This window comes from Achroia grisella, unplaced genomic scaffold, assembly GCF_030625045.1.
Source record: "Achroia grisella isolate CSIRO2021 unplaced genomic scaffold, CSIRO_AGI_Agris_v1 utg1576, whole genome shotgun sequence".
Classification (NCBI taxonomy): Eukaryota; Metazoa; Arthropoda; class Insecta; order Lepidoptera; family Pyralidae; genus Achroia; species Achroia grisella.
The window spans coordinates 699,050-718,258 of NW_026712658.1; the positions used below are offsets into that span (position 1 = coordinate 699,050).

The 19,209-nt window shown below is 31.5% G+C and overlaps 3 protein-coding genes across 5 annotated transcripts; 2 read left to right on the top strand and 1 right to left on the bottom strand.

The window, feature by feature from the left end:
- LOC131841247 (biorientation of chromosomes in cell division protein 1-like 1) lies at positions 1-12,681 on the bottom strand. Its single transcript, XM_059189525.1, has 6 exons — positions 12,580-12,681; positions 10,422-10,582; positions 6,586-9,959; positions 6,149-6,247; positions 5,103-5,286; positions 1-3,259 (listed from the first exon to the last, which is right to left on the bottom strand). The coding sequence occupies exons 1-5, from the start codon at positions 12,664-12,666 to the stop codon at positions 5,105-5,107; spliced, it is 3,903 nt and encodes a 1,300-aa protein (XP_059045508.1). The 5' UTR covers positions 12,667-12,681; the 3' UTR covers positions 1-3,259; positions 5,103-5,104.
- Positions 12,682-13,120: 439 nt separating this feature from the next.
- LOC131841256 (glutamyl-tRNA(Gln) amidotransferase subunit A, mitochondrial) lies at positions 13,121-17,408 on the top strand. 3 transcript variants are annotated; one of them, XM_059189539.1, is made up of 3 exons: positions 13,121-13,307; positions 15,563-15,954; positions 17,192-17,408. In XM_059189539.1, the coding sequence occupies exons 1-3, from the start codon at positions 13,232-13,234 to the stop codon at positions 17,366-17,368; spliced, it is 645 nt and encodes a 214-aa protein (XP_059045522.1). In that variant the 5' UTR covers positions 13,121-13,231; the 3' UTR covers positions 17,369-17,408. The 3 variants fall into 3 exon arrangements, 2 of the variants coding, with proteins under 2 accessions (XP_059045522.1, XP_059045521.1); XR_009357442.1 differs by lacking the exon at positions 17,192-17,408 and having other exon boundaries at positions 13,225-13,307; positions 15,552-15,642; XM_059189538.1 differs by lacking the exons at positions 15,563-15,954; positions 17,192-17,408 and adding an exon at positions 13,407-15,540 and having other exon boundaries at positions 13,226-13,307.
- A 130-nt stretch (positions 17,409-17,538) lies between these two features.
- On the top strand, positions 17,539-19,090 carry LOC131841263 (uncharacterized). Its single transcript, XM_059189547.1, has 3 exons — positions 17,539-17,579; positions 18,069-18,650; positions 18,751-19,090. Exons 1-3 carry the CDS (start codon positions 17,539-17,541, stop codon positions 19,088-19,090), a joined length of 963 nt encoding a protein of 320 aa, XP_059045530.1.
- Positions 19,091-19,209: the final 119 nt, after the last annotated feature.

Below are 19,209 nucleotides of genomic sequence, written 5' to 3' on the forward strand. Positions count from 1 at the left end.
ATTTATTAATAATTACATAATCGATTCTTGATTAAATATATATAATAATATAAAAGTGCTGTATATAATTAACTACATAATAATATAACTATACACAAATTAGTTAAAAGCGACTTACTACCAAAGTCTTGCATCGTTTGCATTATCAGTTAATTTTCCAATCAGTTGATGAATGATTAATGGTCAGCTAATATAAAAAATACGTTGCACCCACAACTACAAATAAAAAAAGCATATTTTGCACTTGATGTTAATTTACCAAATACTTTTTTATGTTAAGTTGATTTCATTGTAGTTAAACGTGATTTTTAGTCCGCAGTTGTAAAGTATTTTTTTAATCTCTCTTATTATTAATATTATAAACGCAAAAGTTTGTGAGTATGGATGAATGTACAAACAATCATCCATACTCATACCTCTTGCGTATATAAACTCTTTCACGCAAAAACTACTGTAGGATTTTGATGAAACTTTACAATAATATAGTTTAAACATCAGAATAACTTATAGGCTATAAATTTCACGCGGCAAAACCGCGGACACAGCTGGTACTGATATAAATGCGAAAATGTGCCTAATGAACCGTTATTACCTTTGCAAGATTGAACGGAAGTAAATGAAAGTTAGGGTGAACGACATATTTCATTAAAATCCCTCAAAAGAAAGGACATAGGCTACCTTTTTCCTTAAAACGAATATGGAGTGACACAGTTACTCATTCATACATATTGAGTGTTGTTTTTATTTATCAGGTAATAATGTAGACGATGAAGACTTTGAAATTTATCAACATTTAACATAATAATATATTTAGATAACATTGCGTATATTCTGACAACTAGCAAATACTAACTTATACTAACCGAAATTATAAGGCTCGTTTTGAATGCAGTTAAAAGAGAGAAGGACATTTATCAATAAATTCAGTATAACTATATTACAGTAGTAGCTACTACTTAAGGTAAAATGTATTATTAATAATGGAGACTGGCCAACAATGTGTGGTACAATCATCAGGTCAACCACCATGCGATACCACATGGAAACCCTCGTAATTCCATAGGAATTTGCCAGGAAGAATGAAGTCAAGTCCCTTACTCCAGTAAGGGACTTGACTTCATTCTTCATTTTATTCATTCTGTTTCCCTCCTCCATGGGTCCTACTAGCGTAGTATACCAATAGACGGACCCACCATTTTAAAATCTCTAATTAGAAAGGCCTTTATATATCTCTATTTTCATATAATATAATTTATAATATTGTTAACATGTCAAAACGAGCTTTTTAAAACGGTTATAGGTACCTAGTGAATTTAAGAGTTAACAACGATGCGTATTCGGTATTTTGAATATAATAAAGCTATTGTTTAATGATATTTATTACATTGATCAGCACCTCAGAATAATGAATTCACAGACTGTAGCCTATGCTGAAGCATATACTTATTGGGAGCTTAAAATTAATATACATTAATATTATTGAATTTTGAATATTTAATTGTTTTCAAATAAATAACTATTAATAAAAATACTAATGGGTAAACATAAATGCTATTTATTTTTATATTCATGTTATATTTAATCAAAGGGGATACATGCAGAATATAATATATAATAATCTATACAGATATTAATATCCGAACGAAATAGGTTTTACATCTTTTCATTTATAGCCAAAACCGAAACATTCTTTTTAAGTACTTATTTTGTACACTTAAGTTTTTATTATATCTATTATTCACATATTAGCTAATATTCAGTTATATATAAATGATAAATGAAATCCTTAGATGCTTAAATACATATATTGTTTGTATTACATAATTATGGAGCCTGTCAAGCACAAAAATAACGAATGTAATGTCAGTCTTACGCAAGTATAGTTTCGGTTTTGGCTGATATACTTCTGTATTGGAAACTAAGTCGGAATTAAAAATTGAGTCCGACACTGCCTGCAGTTTATACCTGGGAATCACTACTACCCCTGGCAAGTGATATTGACTTATATCAATTTGCTTATACAATTAACTTCTTATTATGCTTGTTCTGTACCCTATGTCTAAGCAGGTACTTTTTTATAATATTGTAAAAAGTAAAAATTTTGTTACATATTATTTTACCGTTAACCATATGTCAGTCAGTGAATGAACTTACCTTATCATAAAAAAAGGTCACGTTTCATAACAGTATCTAATTATTGCGATGGTAATACGGGTGCAAAAATATCATTAATATAACACCAGAAAGATACGTAGACAGCTTAAAGTGACTTGTTGTGGTGCCATTCATCGAAAGTACCTACCTAAGAAACGTATAAATTTTCCGTTAGCAACCACTTCGCTGAGCGTAGCCAAAGACCTATTAAGGTATATTCTATTTCTTCTGCATTACAAATCGCTGTACCGGTATATGCCATTTTCCAAATATGTTATATAATAGTCTGACTTGTGTATTTAATATGCAACACTAGTCTAGCTACCACACCATAATCGCTAGACAAATTTGCCAAAGTTAAACAAACATACAAAGCAAACCTTTACACACGTCTATCCCAAATGAGGTAGTCACAGGCATTATACTATCATTTAACTATCGAAGTCATGGTGAATGTAATACTGGACATACCCACATTTGGCTATGTATATTTGCCGACATTAATTGTGACAAAAATAATGGCAATGCAATATGGAGACGCGTCAACGTCACCGAGCCGTTAACTTGGAGAAGTCCACCATGGAGGCCCGCCCGCCCCAATGGTTAAAGTAGTTGTACTATCAAGTCAGTGAACGTCAGGAAACAAAGGACTGTCCCAATCCAAATATGTCGCTAATTCAACGTAGCCATAGTGGCTACGTGGAAATCAATAATAATTCGTGTAAAGTAACAAAATTATATAAAAAATCCTACATGGTACTTATGAGGTTATAGTTATTTTATCAAGTAGGTGCAACTTACTATATTCATTAATTTAAAAAACCACATTAATAGGACTACTCATCTTTCTTCCAGGCTTTTTCCACATCCATACATATACATATTCGCAATACATTAATATATGAAACTCAAGAATCACATTTAAGTAAATACAAATTAAACTAATAGATTTTTTTTCAATATGTACGAATTAGATAAAACATTTAATTTTTAATGTAAATAAAACCATATGCAATGAGTTATATTTATGAAAATAATAAAAAAATCTTTGTAACCTTATAGTCCGAGATCCCGCTGCAGAATCAGTGTACCCATCGAGTGTTTGCTGAAAACCAAATTTTTACACATATTTATCATTAGGAGAATTTATATCTACCAGGTTGCCTATCAAAATGTGGCCGCTAGTATTTTTAATTAAATTATTAATAATTCATAATCCGTAAGAAATTTCATTGACTTGTTTTTTCAGTAAAATGTCGTTCACTTTACGGCAACATCTATAAAGACTGTGAAAAATCATGGTTGCCGTTGCGCACCTGGCCGCACCTCTTCGCAGCCAGGTGTACACAGGTATGATTTTATTACATTTATACACCCACAACGTATATTCATAATTTATATATCAAATTAAAGCTAATTTTTTTCTGTTTATTATCATATACGGTTGCCTAATTAAATCTGGCCGCAAATAAGGGTTGCTGGCTATTAAATATAGTAAATATTAAAAGTAGAGTGAAAGAGAGCTAGCGCGTAACACCACTAGTCAAACGAGGATAGCGATTGCCAGCTGTCGGACAGTTTAAAGCCATTGCGCATGCGTCAGATGCTAGTGTTCTCAACCTCCGATTCAAATAATAGTAGGTACGCCTCAAAATAATAAATACTACAAAAGAAACGTCTTTCTTTTCAAAATAAAAAATTAAATTTTTTCTTACGACGAAACAATAACATTAGAGAACACTTTTTAAATGAAGCATTATCAAAGTCTAGTACATTGCATTTTTTGTCGCACAGAAAACACGCCTTCATCTTTATAAATTTTATTTCGCACTGATGAGATTGATAATTTTTCGATGCACAAATGAAACAGCAATATATTATGTTGTGTATTACGTACTCCAAAACAGCGTGGTTTTTAACTTAGAATAAAAGTCGCAACTGATCCATTGAGAACACTAGCATCTGACGCATGCGCAATGGCTTTAAACTGTCCGACAGCTGGCAATCGCTATCCTCGTTTGACTAGTGGTGTTACGCGCTAGCTCTCTTTCACTCTACTTTTAATATTTACTATATTTAATAGCCAGCAACCCTTATTTGCGGCCAGATTTAATTAGGCAACCGTATATGATAATAAACAGAAAAAAATGAGCTACAATTTGATATATAAATTATGAATGTACGTTGTGGGTGTATAAATGTAATAAAATCATACCTGTGTACACCTGGCTGCGAAGAGGTGCGGCCAGGTGCGCAACGGCAACCATGATTTTTCAGTCTTTATAGATGTTGCCGTAAAGTGAACGACATTTTACTGAAAAAAACAAGTCAATGAAATTTCTTACGGATTATGAATTATTAATAATTTAATTAAAAATACTAGCGGCCACATTTTGATAGGCAACCTGGTAGATATAAATTCTCCTAATGATAAATATGTGTAAAAATTTGGTTTTCAGCAAACACTCGATGGGTACACTGATTCTGCAGCGGGATCTCGTACTATTATATATTCAGATAATTTTATAATTATTGTTTGTCAAAATTATGATATTTATAGCATCTTTTAATTTAAATCTTTTTTTTAGTGACAGATGTTGGAAATAAAGTCACAATATCGCATATATAGGCGATTACATAAAATAAATTTCATTAAGATTCTGTGGACCTCAATTTTTGAGTCCCTTTTAAGGGCAGATTGTTAAGTACATCGTGGCTTTTTATACTTTGATTGCAGCCCGACAACAGTTGATTTGTTTTACATCGTGTCGAATACTAGTAAACACCTGCAACTTCATCCGTGAGAGATATATAAACTGCCATACCACAAGTCCATCATGGTATTCAGATCAATTCCTTCAGACGATTTCACCAAAATCGTTCCAATAGTTTATCTATAAAAACGCAAGAGATAGTTACTATTTAGAATAAACAAAACGGAAACATACTTTTAACTGATATTATTCCTTCTAGACAAGTAATGTAATTTTGGTTTATATAAGTCTGAAGTGTCATATCGTTGCACTTTATTTCTGGGTGTCACCTTCATCTTCCCATTTGGCGTTTGTTGTACTGGTGTGTTTTGCTCGTAATTCTCGATGGATTTGTCGCTGGACGGACTGTTGGGCAAATCTGGAAAACAGATATTATTATAATATACCTATTGTACGAAAAAGTTTTTAAAGGTCGTATTTCTATAATATAAAAATGAATTGCTAAATGTGTTGGTAACCGCTAATCTCGAGAACTACTGAACCGATTTCGATAATTCTTTTTTTAGAATATTCCTTGAGGTACGAGGATGGTTCTTACGGAGGAAAAATTGCCTAAAAATGCCTAAAAACAACGCTTTTCTCCCTTTTTTTTAATCCCATACAAACGATTCTTAATGATACTTAAAAGTCAATTTGAACTTTAATACCATACCATAAAGTTCAAGTGTAAGTAGAGAGGTTCCGGGAAGGCATGTGTAATATTAGTCAAAAACAGGTGGTCAGTGGTAAAATGTCACTTGAAATGTACATGTCTCATTGATGTGCATATAATATTACTATAAATCCCGGCGCCCTGAATAGCAGAATAAGTATTAAATAAACTAAAAAATTAAAGAATCGACTGTTAGGCGTTACGAAGTACGCCGGGTCCGCTAGTTTCTTATGAATGTCAATTTTTCATCACTGTCTATGTGATATAAAATTGGAGTGGACAGTGTGTTTGGCAAAAATAGTGTTCAAGTAGTGTACATGACACATTTAAGATTTTTGATTATTACAATATTCTATATAAATTATAGTTTGTCATCACATTTGAACGACGATGTTTTTTTTTATTTCCAGAACGTGACCAATAATATATGAAGTGCGCAAAATTATTTATATTTTACATGCGACACTAAATACTTTTTGCTTGGAGTATTATTACAACAGCATGTTCTAAAGTAGAATATATTAAAATAAAACATTAAAATTAGGTAATAAATGATAATAGAACTTACTGGTTTTCCTTGGGCGTGGAAGTCCGACTCTTTTAGCTTTGCCTAAATATTTCGATCGAACATTGGTTGGGACATTGTTATTGCTAGATTCTTCATTTTCTGAAGTAAAAAAACACGAAAAAATTTAACACGTGAGTGTCTCTATTTAAAAAAATAATATACTAAAAATGTACTTATCATTGTATTCCTAGTAGGCATTGTTAAGAACGTTAACACTGTGGTGGCAATAGTAACACTTGACATGCTCAGTCTTACATTTTATTAAGAATGTATTAATACAATATGGAAAAACGAGAGCATACGGTCATCTCTCATATTAATTTGGTTTGATAACTTTATTTTCTTAGTTTAGTTGAAATTTTGAAGCCATACATATACGAATTGTTTATATAGTATATTGGAAGGTGCATATATAAATACGCCATAAACACACTCACCTTCAGTAGTTGACGAAATCTGATCAGACCCACTTAATTTTCTAATTTTGTTTGGAGTTAAAACTGGTCTATTGTTATTAACCACACTCTCTGTTTCATTCAATTTTCTCTTTAATGCGTTTTCATGACTGCTCTCTATATTTAATTCAGAGCAATAATCGATTCTAGGCATTTTAGTTGGTGATTCGTCTGCAACATCACCTAGTATAATTTCCATTATTTCTTTTCTGGATGTTTTGTTGACCATTTCTTCTAATTTTGCATCATAATCACTTGATAGTTCAAATGAACATTCTGATTTCACTGGACTAAACATTGGTCTGTTTGTATTTATTTCATAATAATCTGTACTAGGTAGACTAATTTCACCAGAATCATTAAGGTTTCGAATAATATTTGTAGCTTTCGCAATCTTGTAATGACCATTTTTGTAATAGGATACTATTTCATAATTTCCAAAATTCTGTGCAACCTCTTTGAGAATATTCTCTTCATATGTGTCACAATTGATCAAATACATTTTACTGCTGACATTTTTTTCTGTATATGTTTGTAGAAATTTACTAAACGTATCTCTTTCCAATTCTGCAGCAAATTTTTCATGTTCTCCAAAGTACCGAAACAAACTTTCATCAGGATTGCAGACAATTGTCTCTACTTTGTATTGATCATCTTCCATATCATATGTCATATTTGAATTATTTTCTTTTACCTTTTTACTAAGTATTTCAATATCTGTACTTTTTACTACTATATCCTTAAGCTTATCCTCCACATCCTCTGGTTCAGACAATTCTTCGGTTATAACAGTTACTTCGAAATAATTAGTTCTGTTATTGCTCTCTAGGTCTTTTTGGACATTTTCTATTGTATTCGTCTTTTTATCATTTGTAGTTTGGATTTCTTCCTGAGTTACATCTTTTCTACTGTGTGGCTCTTCATGCAAAAACTCCATTGCATGTTCAATACTAATGACATCGCATTTAGTATCGTTATCTTCTATTTTCACTGTATTTCTTGCAGATATATCAATATTTTCAATAGTTTCAAATTTCTGTACTGTAGCTTTTGTGTCTACATCAAGTTCAACATCATCGCCATCGTTTTTTATTTCCAATATTTCGTCATTATTCTGACTTTGTAGTTGTTTTTGCTCTTCTATATCCTCAACTTGCTGCGCTGCAGTTAATATTTCTATAATAGCATCGTTCTTCGTTTCAGTAGTTTGAATTCCAGAGACATTATTGGAACTATTTATATTTTGTTGTTTTCCTTCTACTGGACTCGTAATACAAGCAAACTCTAATTCTGGTCCAGGAATGTTTGAATAAACCTGGCTTAAGCTAGGTCGTACATTTGCTTGAAACTCTAGAAGTAAAGCAGCTTCCTGATTCATTCTCTTCTGTTCTTCATCTAAGAACTTGCGCATTTTCATCAACTTTTTAGCTTCTTCTAAGTTAGCAGCATATTTTGGCTTCTTTATAGTTACGTCAGGTACAAACGGTAATCGTGGTGGTGCAGCAATTGGCATTTCCAAATGTGTTTCAATTCTTACTACACATGGTTTTGTTTGGATTTCTTCCGTATTGTTTTTGCATTCATTTTGACAATGATCTTTATCACTAGGACTTGTAGAATCTCCACCTGACGATGTCGTTTCAGATTTTGAAGTGCTTTTATCATCTTTTTTACTTTCTGAAGATTTTGTCATAGAGGGATTATTTGAGCCTTTTGATGACGAGCTACCATCATTTGAATCTCTGTCGGTAGATCGACGACTATGATTTGCTCTTCCTGATGAACTGTAGTGATCATCTGTCTCTTTCTTTTCTTTTCTTTTCTCTTTATCCTCATGTTTAGTCTTACTGTTATTTTTTCGATCCTTATCTGAACGATGTGAACTAGATTTTGAATCTTTAGACGATTTCTCTTTGGACTCTTTAGAATTCTTTTCAGAACTTTTTTCATTTTTGTCCCTGTGATTAGATGAGGACGACGACAATTTTTTTTCTTCAGAATGTTTACTTGAGTGCCTTTGACTTGAACTTGTGCTTTTATATGATTTGGAATCTTTATGACTAGAACTTTTGTGGGAACTCCTGTGCCTTGAAGAATCTCTACTGTCTTTTTTATCTTTGGAACCATCTTTATGACTTGATTTAGATTTGTTATCATCTTTAGAGGTTGATTTTTTCTCGTGTTTACTACTGTCTCTAGAATTGGATTGCTTAGAATCTGAACGTCTATCTTTGCTGCTAGAATATTTATGTGATTCCCTAGAATTATGTGAACTTTTATGACTACCTTTCTTTTCTTCTACTTTTTTTTCTTTTTTTGAATCCTCTGAATTTTCGGGATCAATTACTTTATTTTCTGTATTTGTTTTGCTATTAACATCACTTTCGTAATCTATATGCAATAAATTACTGTTTGAGCTATCATCATACACTGGGGTATTAAATGTATTAATGTTAACTTGATTATTAAACTGATATGACAAAGCGGATTGATCAGAGTCTTTTTTCTCAGTTTTAATTCCATCAGAACTATTTTCTGATGATTTAGTCTCTGCGATTGCAAATCTAAAGGTGCTTGGTTCTTTCTTATCATCGTTTTTTTCTACAGAATCGTTTTCAAAAGCTTGTTGGGCGTCACATGAATTTTCATTATTAAAATTCCGAATTGGTGTAAGAGGAGACATATTTCTTCTAAGTGACGAATCAGAGCTAGATTCATCATCACTGTTAGTGTTAATTGGTTTAAAATACTGATCCTTGTCGGATGTATGAATTTCATCCGGTAATGGTATATCAGTCGATAAATTAGGTTCCCTTGGTAACTCTATGCTAGCTAATTCAACTTTAGCAACTTTAGGAGGGCTGTCAGCTGGGCGCGGTATGTTTTCAGGCTTTATTTCTTCAGTTGGTAATGGTATTGAACTCTTATCTATACTAACATCAGAATCATTAGATGTTAACTCACTTATTCCAGATAACTGTGTCTCCTGACCATCACATTTACCCTTTTCTTGTAATTCTAATGGAACAGCGCCATCTTCTTTATTATATGGTTTAGGTTCTGGATTAACATCCATATTATTTTCATCTTTAATTTCATCTGTATCCATCTGTTCCGTTTTATCATCATTGCTCTTAACCGAACCAGGACTAACTGCTTCCAAATCTGTAGGAAGCAGATCATTATCATTGTCATTTAAATTCGATGTTTCTGAAACTGGTACATCCTTCTTCTTACGAGTGATGCCTAAGAAGTCATAAACTAGGTCTTCTACTTGAGGTATGAAAACCGATGCAACTTTGGGATTTACTACTTGATCAACAATTCTCTCCACACCTTGCTCTAAGTAATTTCCACTGTAACATACAATAAATGACCTTTGAGTAATTAGTGTTAATAAATTCATGATTTGTGGTGTTAATCTTAAAAAAAATGGCCCCTGACAATTATCCGTCAAATCTCTATAACACACTAAATGTGTATGTATGGTAAGTGGCTATGTGAATGTGTGCCTTTGACCATGTTCATTGTGTTTTAATGTATTTAGTCTGTTAAAGGATATGCTAACAAATAGACAGTATGACAAGTATGTATATCATCAAAATGAGTAAAAAAATTGAGTAAAAAATATCATTACAACAACAATTCACATTTAACTAATTTTGTTGGACATATATAAAAGTAGTGGTGAAGGTATATTAACCTAGTGTTGTATAATAATTAACTTACAATAAGTATTGCAATAAAAATAAGTCAACATAAATAAATGAAACAACTTTATCAGTACAAATGTAATAACAAGCACTAAGTGAACTTACTCAAGTATGTGTTTCCGAAGTTTCTCTCTAAGTTGGTTCTTGTTTAAGTCTGGTGTCCAGCATTGTCGTGACAAGAATGTGGCAACTGAGTTTTCCACACGCTGGCGTAGATTTTGATATGCTGGCCTTGTATCCACATCAGCAATACAGTCTTTACGGAACTGAAGTCAATAATAGTATAAAGTGATGATATTGTAAAAGTTGGTCTGTACATTATATATTTTGTATAAATTCAATTAAACTTAAGAAGTGAAGCTAAAAATAAGCAACAAAACAGAACCCAGATTTTATATATCTTCAGCAGAAGAAAATGAATATAATTGACAAATCAATATCACAATTGTAAGTGTACTTTACAAAAACATGATTACTGTGAATTCTATATAAATACTAGCTGTACACACGACTTCGTCCGCTTGGAATTTAACTTTATTTTTCTAAAATAAAAGTAGCTTAAGTTACTCCTTATTACATCCGCTACCTGCCGAAAAAAGTCCCATTATAATCAGTCCAACCATTTCAGACGCTAGCCGGAACAAACAGACAGACAGATAGACAAAAATTGTAAAAAATGTTATTTCAATATTACAAACATACACAAGAATTTTATTTATATGTATAGATTAAAAGATCAACTTTTTTTAAATTATATAAATAAGATAATTATAAATTCAAGTAAATTCTTTAGATACAACAGTACACATAATTACATTAGAATACACATAGATAAAATTGTTCATAAAAAACTTGAGATGAACCATATAATTGAGTTGGGTGTTTTACACAAATTGTATAGGAATAACTACCAATTAACTTACTTTATGGACTCATTGAACAATCATAATCTTACCAATGTCATAAATGTAACAGTTTATAAGGATACTTTATTATTTAATTACCCAATCTTGCATAATCTATAACATGATTTGTATTTTAGAGAGGTTATTAGATTACATTAGAAATTATAGTTGTCTAGATTGTCTTGATATTATTATTACATAATAATATATGAAATAGATTAGATAAATTACATCAAATTTATATTAAACATTTGAAAAAATAATGGTTAAGATAAATTAAAACATTAATGTAAATTTATTTATTGCAATAATTAAATTTACATTAATGTACATTACTGTTTGTGTAAATGTTGACTAAACATGAGCTACCCAGTTTGACAATGATGTTTCTATGTTTAGTTTTTTGGTATGAAACTTCATTTACAAGTATAAATATATTTGTCCCTCACATACAATTCTTTAAAACAATTATATATATAACATGTAACTAACAATTAGTGTTTACATAAATTTTAAACTTAGTAATAAAAAAACCTTGATTTAATCATAAATGAAGAATAAAAACCTAGTCTTCCAAACTAGCACAAACTATATATCAGAAAAAAGTTTTTTCCCAAACATAAGACATACAATTTTAATTTTAATTTATAGATTCAAATAGTTACAAATTATATAAAAGCTGCCAGATGACCCAGCAAATGTTGTTGTACTCCATAAGTACCTACTAATATATTATAATAGCCATTACAAAATTGGGGTTGACTGAAATTTGTTGAAAATTGTGGGATACATGTATTTTTATTAGTAAATAATCATAAAAAAAAATTGTCCAAAAAAATAAAGTGGACTTTTTGAGTTGGACCACCTTTATCAATTAGGGGTATGTAAAGTAGTTCACATCTTATTCTAAGACCTACTACAAAATTTCACAAGAATTGGTCAAACCACTTAGGTGTGCTACACACAATGTTACACATAAAGTATTTATATATAACTAAATGGATTACTATGTGTTATTACTTGATTTTTGTATATGAAATTTTTAGATCCCTTATAATCATAATATATTTGATTAATCATGATATCACAATTGAAATTATCTTAAGTTACCTTGACCTAAGCATAGCAAACCACCATGCCAAAGAAATATAAAATTTATCAATAGAATTGACAAATAGAAAGCTATATGTGAGCTAAAGTCTAGTGATAATGACAATTTGAACATGAGTAGAATAAAACATTTTAATATAAGACTTATAATCTGAATATGCTAGATATTGTTGGCAAAATAAATTATATCCTTAAGTCAATCATTTTGAAATTCTGCAATTTAGATTTTTATGTATAGTATTACTTACTTGATCGAATATGCCCCTGGACTTCAGTTCGTAAACCAGTTGGTCGACCATTCTTGGATCACCGGGAAGATATTGCATGTGAGCCATTTTTATATATTTATTTTTATTGATTAATGAAGAAATAGATTAAAAACATATATATTGTAGTTTAATTGAATTATTTAACAATATAATTAATTACTATTATATGAAAATTAATAAATTAGATTAGTACTTAATTTTCAATTAAATTAAAATTAAATGTCTAAATATATGAAGAAATTTATACATGTATTATATTTTTTATTTCTAGAAATGACTGGGAATACCATACATTTGCCAAGGAAATGTCACTCATAACGCAGTCAGACCATAGAGTATTCACAGAGTACATAATATAAATATAGCATCTCTGACTAATTGTCATTGCTGTCAAATAAGTTTTAGGTCTTCATTATGGCTGTATGGGTATAGTGCTCTTTGCCTTTCGTAGAGGATAAAAAATAAGATAAAAAAGCCTATGTGACATTTATCAACGACTGACTTAAACAGTTAAACTGACTTTACTATGTCCGTATGATCTGTGTGAGCGTATCTGATCTGTACTATTTACTTGGTGTAATAAGTTTGAATATTTTTGTATTTTCAGTAATTTTTATGAGCTACATACAATATGACCAGTATTAAAGAGCACAGCAATTTACAAGTAAATACCATTTTACAAGAGAAACAAGAACAACTTGCTCTAGGTAAGCGTGTTAAAATGTTCGTTACTTATTACTCGACTAATTTAAAAACAGTCTTTTCAAATTAGTTCCATTACCTTACATCTTCTTTGACATTTGTAGTTTGAACGAATTGAAGAATAATAACAACATAATTTCTAAAGGAAATTGTTGTATAAAATGAATAAAATAACATCTTATACCATAAAAGAGATACACAAAATATATCGAGATAAATTATTAACACCGACAAGCTTTGTAGACTTGAGCCTTCAAAGAGTAAAACAAACCAGTGAATTAAACGCTTTTGTGACGGTAACCGAGAAAGAGGCGGAAAACCATGGTATTGAAAGTGAAAAGCGATTCTATATTGACAAGAAATCCCTACCTTTAGACGGCGTAACAATTGGACTGAAAGATAATTTTTGTACTAGGAACATTACAACAACATGTGCTTCAGAAATGTTAAAAAATTTTACCCCCACTTATGATGCTACTGTCTATGCAAGATTGCGAGCTGCTGGGGCTTGTCTTATCGGCAAATGTAACCTAGACGAATTTGCAATGGGTGCTGGGACCATAGACTCTATTTTTGGGCCTACTCGCAATCCATGGGGTTATAATAAAGATAATGATAACTGGAGAATAGCTGGTGGTAGCTCTGGTGGTAGTGCTGTGGCTGTCAGCTCTGGGTCATGTATTGCTGCTATAGGTTCTGATACGGGTGGCTCAACTAGGAACCCAGCTGCATTATGTGGTATAGTTGGCCTTAAGCCCACATATGGTCTCGTATCTAGATATGGATTAATTCCTTTAGTCAATTCTATGGATGTTCCAGGAATAATGACTAGAACTGTAACAGATGCAGCATCCATACTAAATTGCATAGCTGGGCCTGATTTACTAGATTCAACAACAATAAAAAAGGAATTTAATTATATAACACTTACAGATGATTTTGATATGTCTAATGTAAGAATTGGAATACCTAAAGAATATCATTGTGAAGGCATGAGTCAAGAGGTCATTAATGCATGGAGACATGTGGCTGATTTGCTTGAGAAGGAAAGGGCTGTAATTAAATCTGTGTCATTGCCGCATACATCAGTTTCAATTGCTGTTTATTCAATTTTAAATCAGTGTGAGGTAGCCAGTAATATGGCGAGATATGATGGTTTAGAATATGGGTTCAGAGCACAAGAAGAATATTCTACAGAAGAATTGTATGCATCAACAAGGTCTAAAGGGTTTAATGATGTTGTGCGCTGTAGAATATTTGGCGGAAACTATTTCTTGCTTACAAGAAACTATGACAAGTATTTTATAAAGGCACAAAAGTTGAGAAGACTTATATCCAATGACTTTAAAATGGTTTTCCAAGGGGATAATCATGTGGATGTATTGTTGACACCTACTACTCTGTCAGATGCACCTCTGTATAAAGATTTTATGTTGAAACATAATAGAGATCAATGTGCCTTTCAAGACTATTGCACACAACCTGCAAATATGGCTGGTATTCCGGCCATATCTATACCAATCTGTTTATCAAAGAATAATCTTCCTTTATCAGTACAGCTCATGGGCCCTTGTTTATCAGAAGAGTTATTGCTGAATATTGCTAAAAGAATTGAAAGCATAGTTAAATTTCCTACTTTAAATTCATAAGTGTGTATATATATATATATATAGAATTGTTAATAGAGTAAATTATAAGTAATATATAGTATTGTTTGGTAATGTTATTATTTTATTTCACAACGGCTGTGACCTTTCTCTGTATATCTCTATGGAAATATGTATAAAATATTTTCGTATTTAACAAATTCATATATCATACACGTAAATATTCTGAACAACTACCATTGTCACTTCAATCTTATCATCATCCTCTGCTGTAGCACTTTGACACACTATCCTTGAGAGATATTGAAAACTCTATAAACATCTTTTTGATGTTCTAAGTTTCTAAGTACTTAGGATTTGACTTTAGAAGTAACATATTTTACTGACCTTTATAATTATTTTATACTTACTAATTTTTCTTTCTAACTTTATTTTTCTAAATAATAATTGTAAATTATTTTTTATTAAAGAACAATAAATACTATAATATTTTCAATCTTATCATCATTCTATGCCTTAGCACTTTTACACAATGGTTTTTATGGTCTGACTACATATTTATTTTATATGCATGTTTTGCACACAAGTGTTTGTAAATTATTTACATTAGGTAACATATTTATAATTAATTTACATAAAAAGGTAATTTTCAGCTACCACCACATCTGAGACGCTAAAGAAACTGAATGTGTCAATTGATGTATTACCACAGAAATGCCAACAACTTTTAAGCCAAGCAGCAGACAGTCAAGCATCAATGGACATTGATATTTTTGATCCTATTGCAATATCAATATTCAATACTTCACAACTCTCAGAGGTATTGCAGGAAGAATATGAAATACTTAAGTTAAAACAGAATAACCAGCGGTTACAAGCAAAAATCAATAATAATAACAAGTTCTTTGAGGATCTAAAGAGTGAACTGCAATATTCTAGAAATTGTTTAGCAGAGCAATCTCCTAATCCTGATAGCATACAAAACCATATAAGACAGATGAGAAGTAAGGTGGCGTCATACACAGAGAGTAGTGACAAAGCAATGGTGGGTACTTTTTATACATTATTTTAAACAACAAGCTACACTTCATATAACCACTGTTCCAATTCCATGTTACATCTGCAGTTAATTGAATAATATTGAAAAGAGCAAAATGAAATTTTGATTTATTTATGTCATTAGAATAGCAATAAAGCTGATGGCACACTAGATGGTAAGTGGTTACCATCACTTATTATATGATTCTAATGTGACACTTATGATACCCCTCATATGTTGCCATGTCAGAGGACTAAGGTATCATGCCTCTAATCCTGTAATACCATTGTCTAATCACACAATAGAACATGTATGACTTTATAATTTCTTTCATGATGTTGTTAATAAAACAAAGCAGATGATGATTACAAAAAGAATCTTATATACTAAATAACAATAGGAAAATGTAAGGTGGGGTGACACAGTTTAGATACAAGTGCCTAGTAGACAATATTAGACATTATTAAATGCATTTATTATTTTAAAACTGTGCTAGGTGTATAGTAATGGTGAGATATTCCCCCCTTGAGAGAAAAAAATATATATATTACACACAAAAAAATTATAAAAGTTAATTATGAACAATATAAATTAATAAAATATTTTTTTTTTTTTTTTTACAAATTAAATCTCACTGTAGGATAAGATGTGCGTCCATAACGTGTCACTTTCAAAGGTCGGCTGTCAGCTGTTGACGAGCGGTGTCCTGTTTCTGCCTCGCCAGCAATTGCTTCGACGACTTTTTACATTTGTTTCTTTTTCGTCACCTTTTCTGTTTGACAACAAAAAATACAATATAATAAACTCAAATGAATAGAACATGTATGACTTTATAATTTCTTTCATGATGTTGTTAATAATTAACATAAGCTTTATACCAGGTGGTGAGCGCATAGTGCCATATGACTATAGGAAATATGGATCAAACCACACTATTGATATTAATTATATTAGGAATGACGAACGAGGCACCAAGTACATTTAATGAGAAGTGGTAAAACGTTTTATTAAAAGCTTAACATTATTAATATTTAAAATCCATGCCATGTTAATAAGGTGTTTTTCTTGTAATAAAGTGTTCCCGCCTCCGCTATTGGTATATGCTGATTAAATTACTTATTACTACTATATTCATTAGAAATTAATTATTGGGGGCTGCATGGATGTCGATGTGACATGGTATATTGCTACCAATATTATTACTAATAATCCCTTTTCTCTACAAGTGTATCGTTTATTTTAGGCGAAATACTTGAAATTATCAGTGCCCGACAGAATCCTTCCGAAATCTTTACTTACGCTGGTGGAGACATTGGTCATATTAAAAGCGGAGGCTATGACGCTGCAGCAGAGTGCGGATGAAGTTGCTCTAGCGAAGGAGGCTAGAGAAAATTTCAGTAGACTTCGCAGAAAGGATTAATATAGTATAATAATAAAGCAATAAATAGATAATAATAGTATTTATATATTTTTTTTAAATGTAACACGATGTCCTAACCTTAAGATCCGGCAGACTTTGTCCTGCCCGGAAAAGCAACACCACCTACTAGGTCCGATTATTTTTAAACCATCTACGAATCCCTTTAATATATGAAATTACATTCACACTTGACTAGTTTAGTAGTAATTAGGTAACAAAAACAGATTATTTAAATGTATCAATATTGTTGTGGACTTCGTAATATATTGCTGGCCACAAAATAAAAAAGTTAAAAATTTTATGACATAAGAAAATATATGATTTTATTATTTTATTAATATATTATCCAACACATAAACTGGCGACCGTGACAGAACATTTCAATGACATACAATCGACTATGAAATGTTTGAATATGGAATTAGTTAAATCGAACGAAGATGGAATCTTACGTGTCAAAACAAGACTTACACTACGAGACGACACATACTATATATACTTTTATATTTCCAATTTTACTTCCTGGATCAAATAAATTAGTTCAAAATCTGATTCGTCATAAACATATTGAGTTGTGTCACGCTGGTTCACAATTATTAATTAGTAATATTAGAAAATTTTATTGGGTCATGGGAATCGGACAAATATGTAAAAGAATTGTGCGTGAATGTGTTGTTTGAAAGCGTTATAATGCTCGTAGATGTTCTGTACCACCAGCTCCGTTACCAATTGGTCGTACAAATTGCGGTGCTGCCTTTGATATTACTGGGGTAGATTTTGCTGGTCCATTATATCTCCGAGATAATGAGAAACACTGGATCGCAGTCTTTACTTGTGCATCTTATCGCCCCATTCATTTGGAATTATGTAAGTCATTATCTACGGAAGATTTTATGCTGGCTTTTCGTAGATTTATTGCACGTAGAGGCAAGCCTAAGACTGTCTACTCCGATAATGGTACGAACTTTCGTGGTACAAGTAACCTTCTGAATAGTACTGATTGGGAAAGGGTTTCACTACGGACGACATCTCATAAAATAGAATGGCGGTTCAATCCCCCTCAAGCTCCGTGGTGGGGAGGGTTTTGGGAGCGCAAGATTAAGATAATAAAAGAAATGTTACGAAAAATCTTAGGTAAAGCTTGTCTAGACTTCACATCTCTCTTAACCATTTTGTGCGAGATAGAATGTATCATGAATAACAGACCATTGACGTACATTGCAGATGATACTGAAAATCTGAAACCACTTACGCAAGCAATGTTTCTACAGGATTTAAAACCGTATGATACTGTGCATTTAGATCAAGCTGACGCTCATACATTAAATACGAAAGTTACATATTTACAAAAATTACGCAAAGATAAAATCTTTATTCCACAGCGAATATCTTTCATTGTTAAAGCAACTTGCGTTCAATAAATCACGAATTATTAAAGTAGGCGATATAGTATTAGTAGAGCTAGAATCTAAACGTGTAGATTGGCCACTTGCTGTAGTTACGGCTGTATTTCCAGGATCAGACGGGGTTGTTCGAGTAGCACGAGTTAAAACTGCAATGGGAGAAAAGATTCGACCACTACAACGTTTATTTCCATTGAAGGTACCCTTAATTTCTCCAATGCCTAACCCTATACAGACTGATCCTGTTTCACCTCAATTAGAAACACAGCAGACTCGATGTGATCGTTCTATTAAAATACCACAAAAATTAGATCTTTAAGTTTATATTCAATTTTGTGTGTTTGTGTTTTGCAATATACATAAGTAATTGCAAAGGCGGCGAGTATGTTGTGGACTTCGTAATATATTGCTGGCCACAAAATAAAAAAGTTAAAAACT

Excerpts from the sequence above, each read along its gene's own strand:
- LOC131841247 (XM_059189525.1), bottom strand. The coding sequence starts at position 12,666 with ATGGCTCACATGCAATATCTTCCCGGTGATCCAAGAATGGTCGACCAA. Across the intron at positions 6,248-6,585 it reads GATTTCGTCAACTACTGAAG|AAAATGAAGAATCTAGCAAT; the intron begins GTGAGTGTGTTT and ends TTTTTACTTCAG. Across the intron at positions 5,287-6,148 it reads TCCACGCCCAAGGAAAACCA|ATTTGCCCAACAGTCCGTCC; the intron begins GTAAGTTCTATT and ends TCTGTTTTCCAG.
- LOC131841256 (XM_059189538.1), top strand. The coding sequence starts at position 13,464 with ATGAATAAAATAACATCTTATACCATAAAAGAGATACACAAAATATAT.
- LOC131841263 (XM_059189547.1), top strand. The coding sequence starts at position 17,539 with ATGAAATTACATTCACACTTGACTAGTTTAGTAGTAATTAG. Across the intron at positions 17,580-18,068 it reads ACTAGTTTAGTAGTAATTAG|ATGTTCTGTACCACCAGCTC; the intron begins GTAACAAAAACA and ends TAATGCTCGTAG. Across the intron at positions 18,651-18,750 it reads TTTCTACAGGATTTAAAACC|CGAATATCTTTCATTGTTAA; the intron begins GTATGATACTGT and ends TTTATTCCACAG.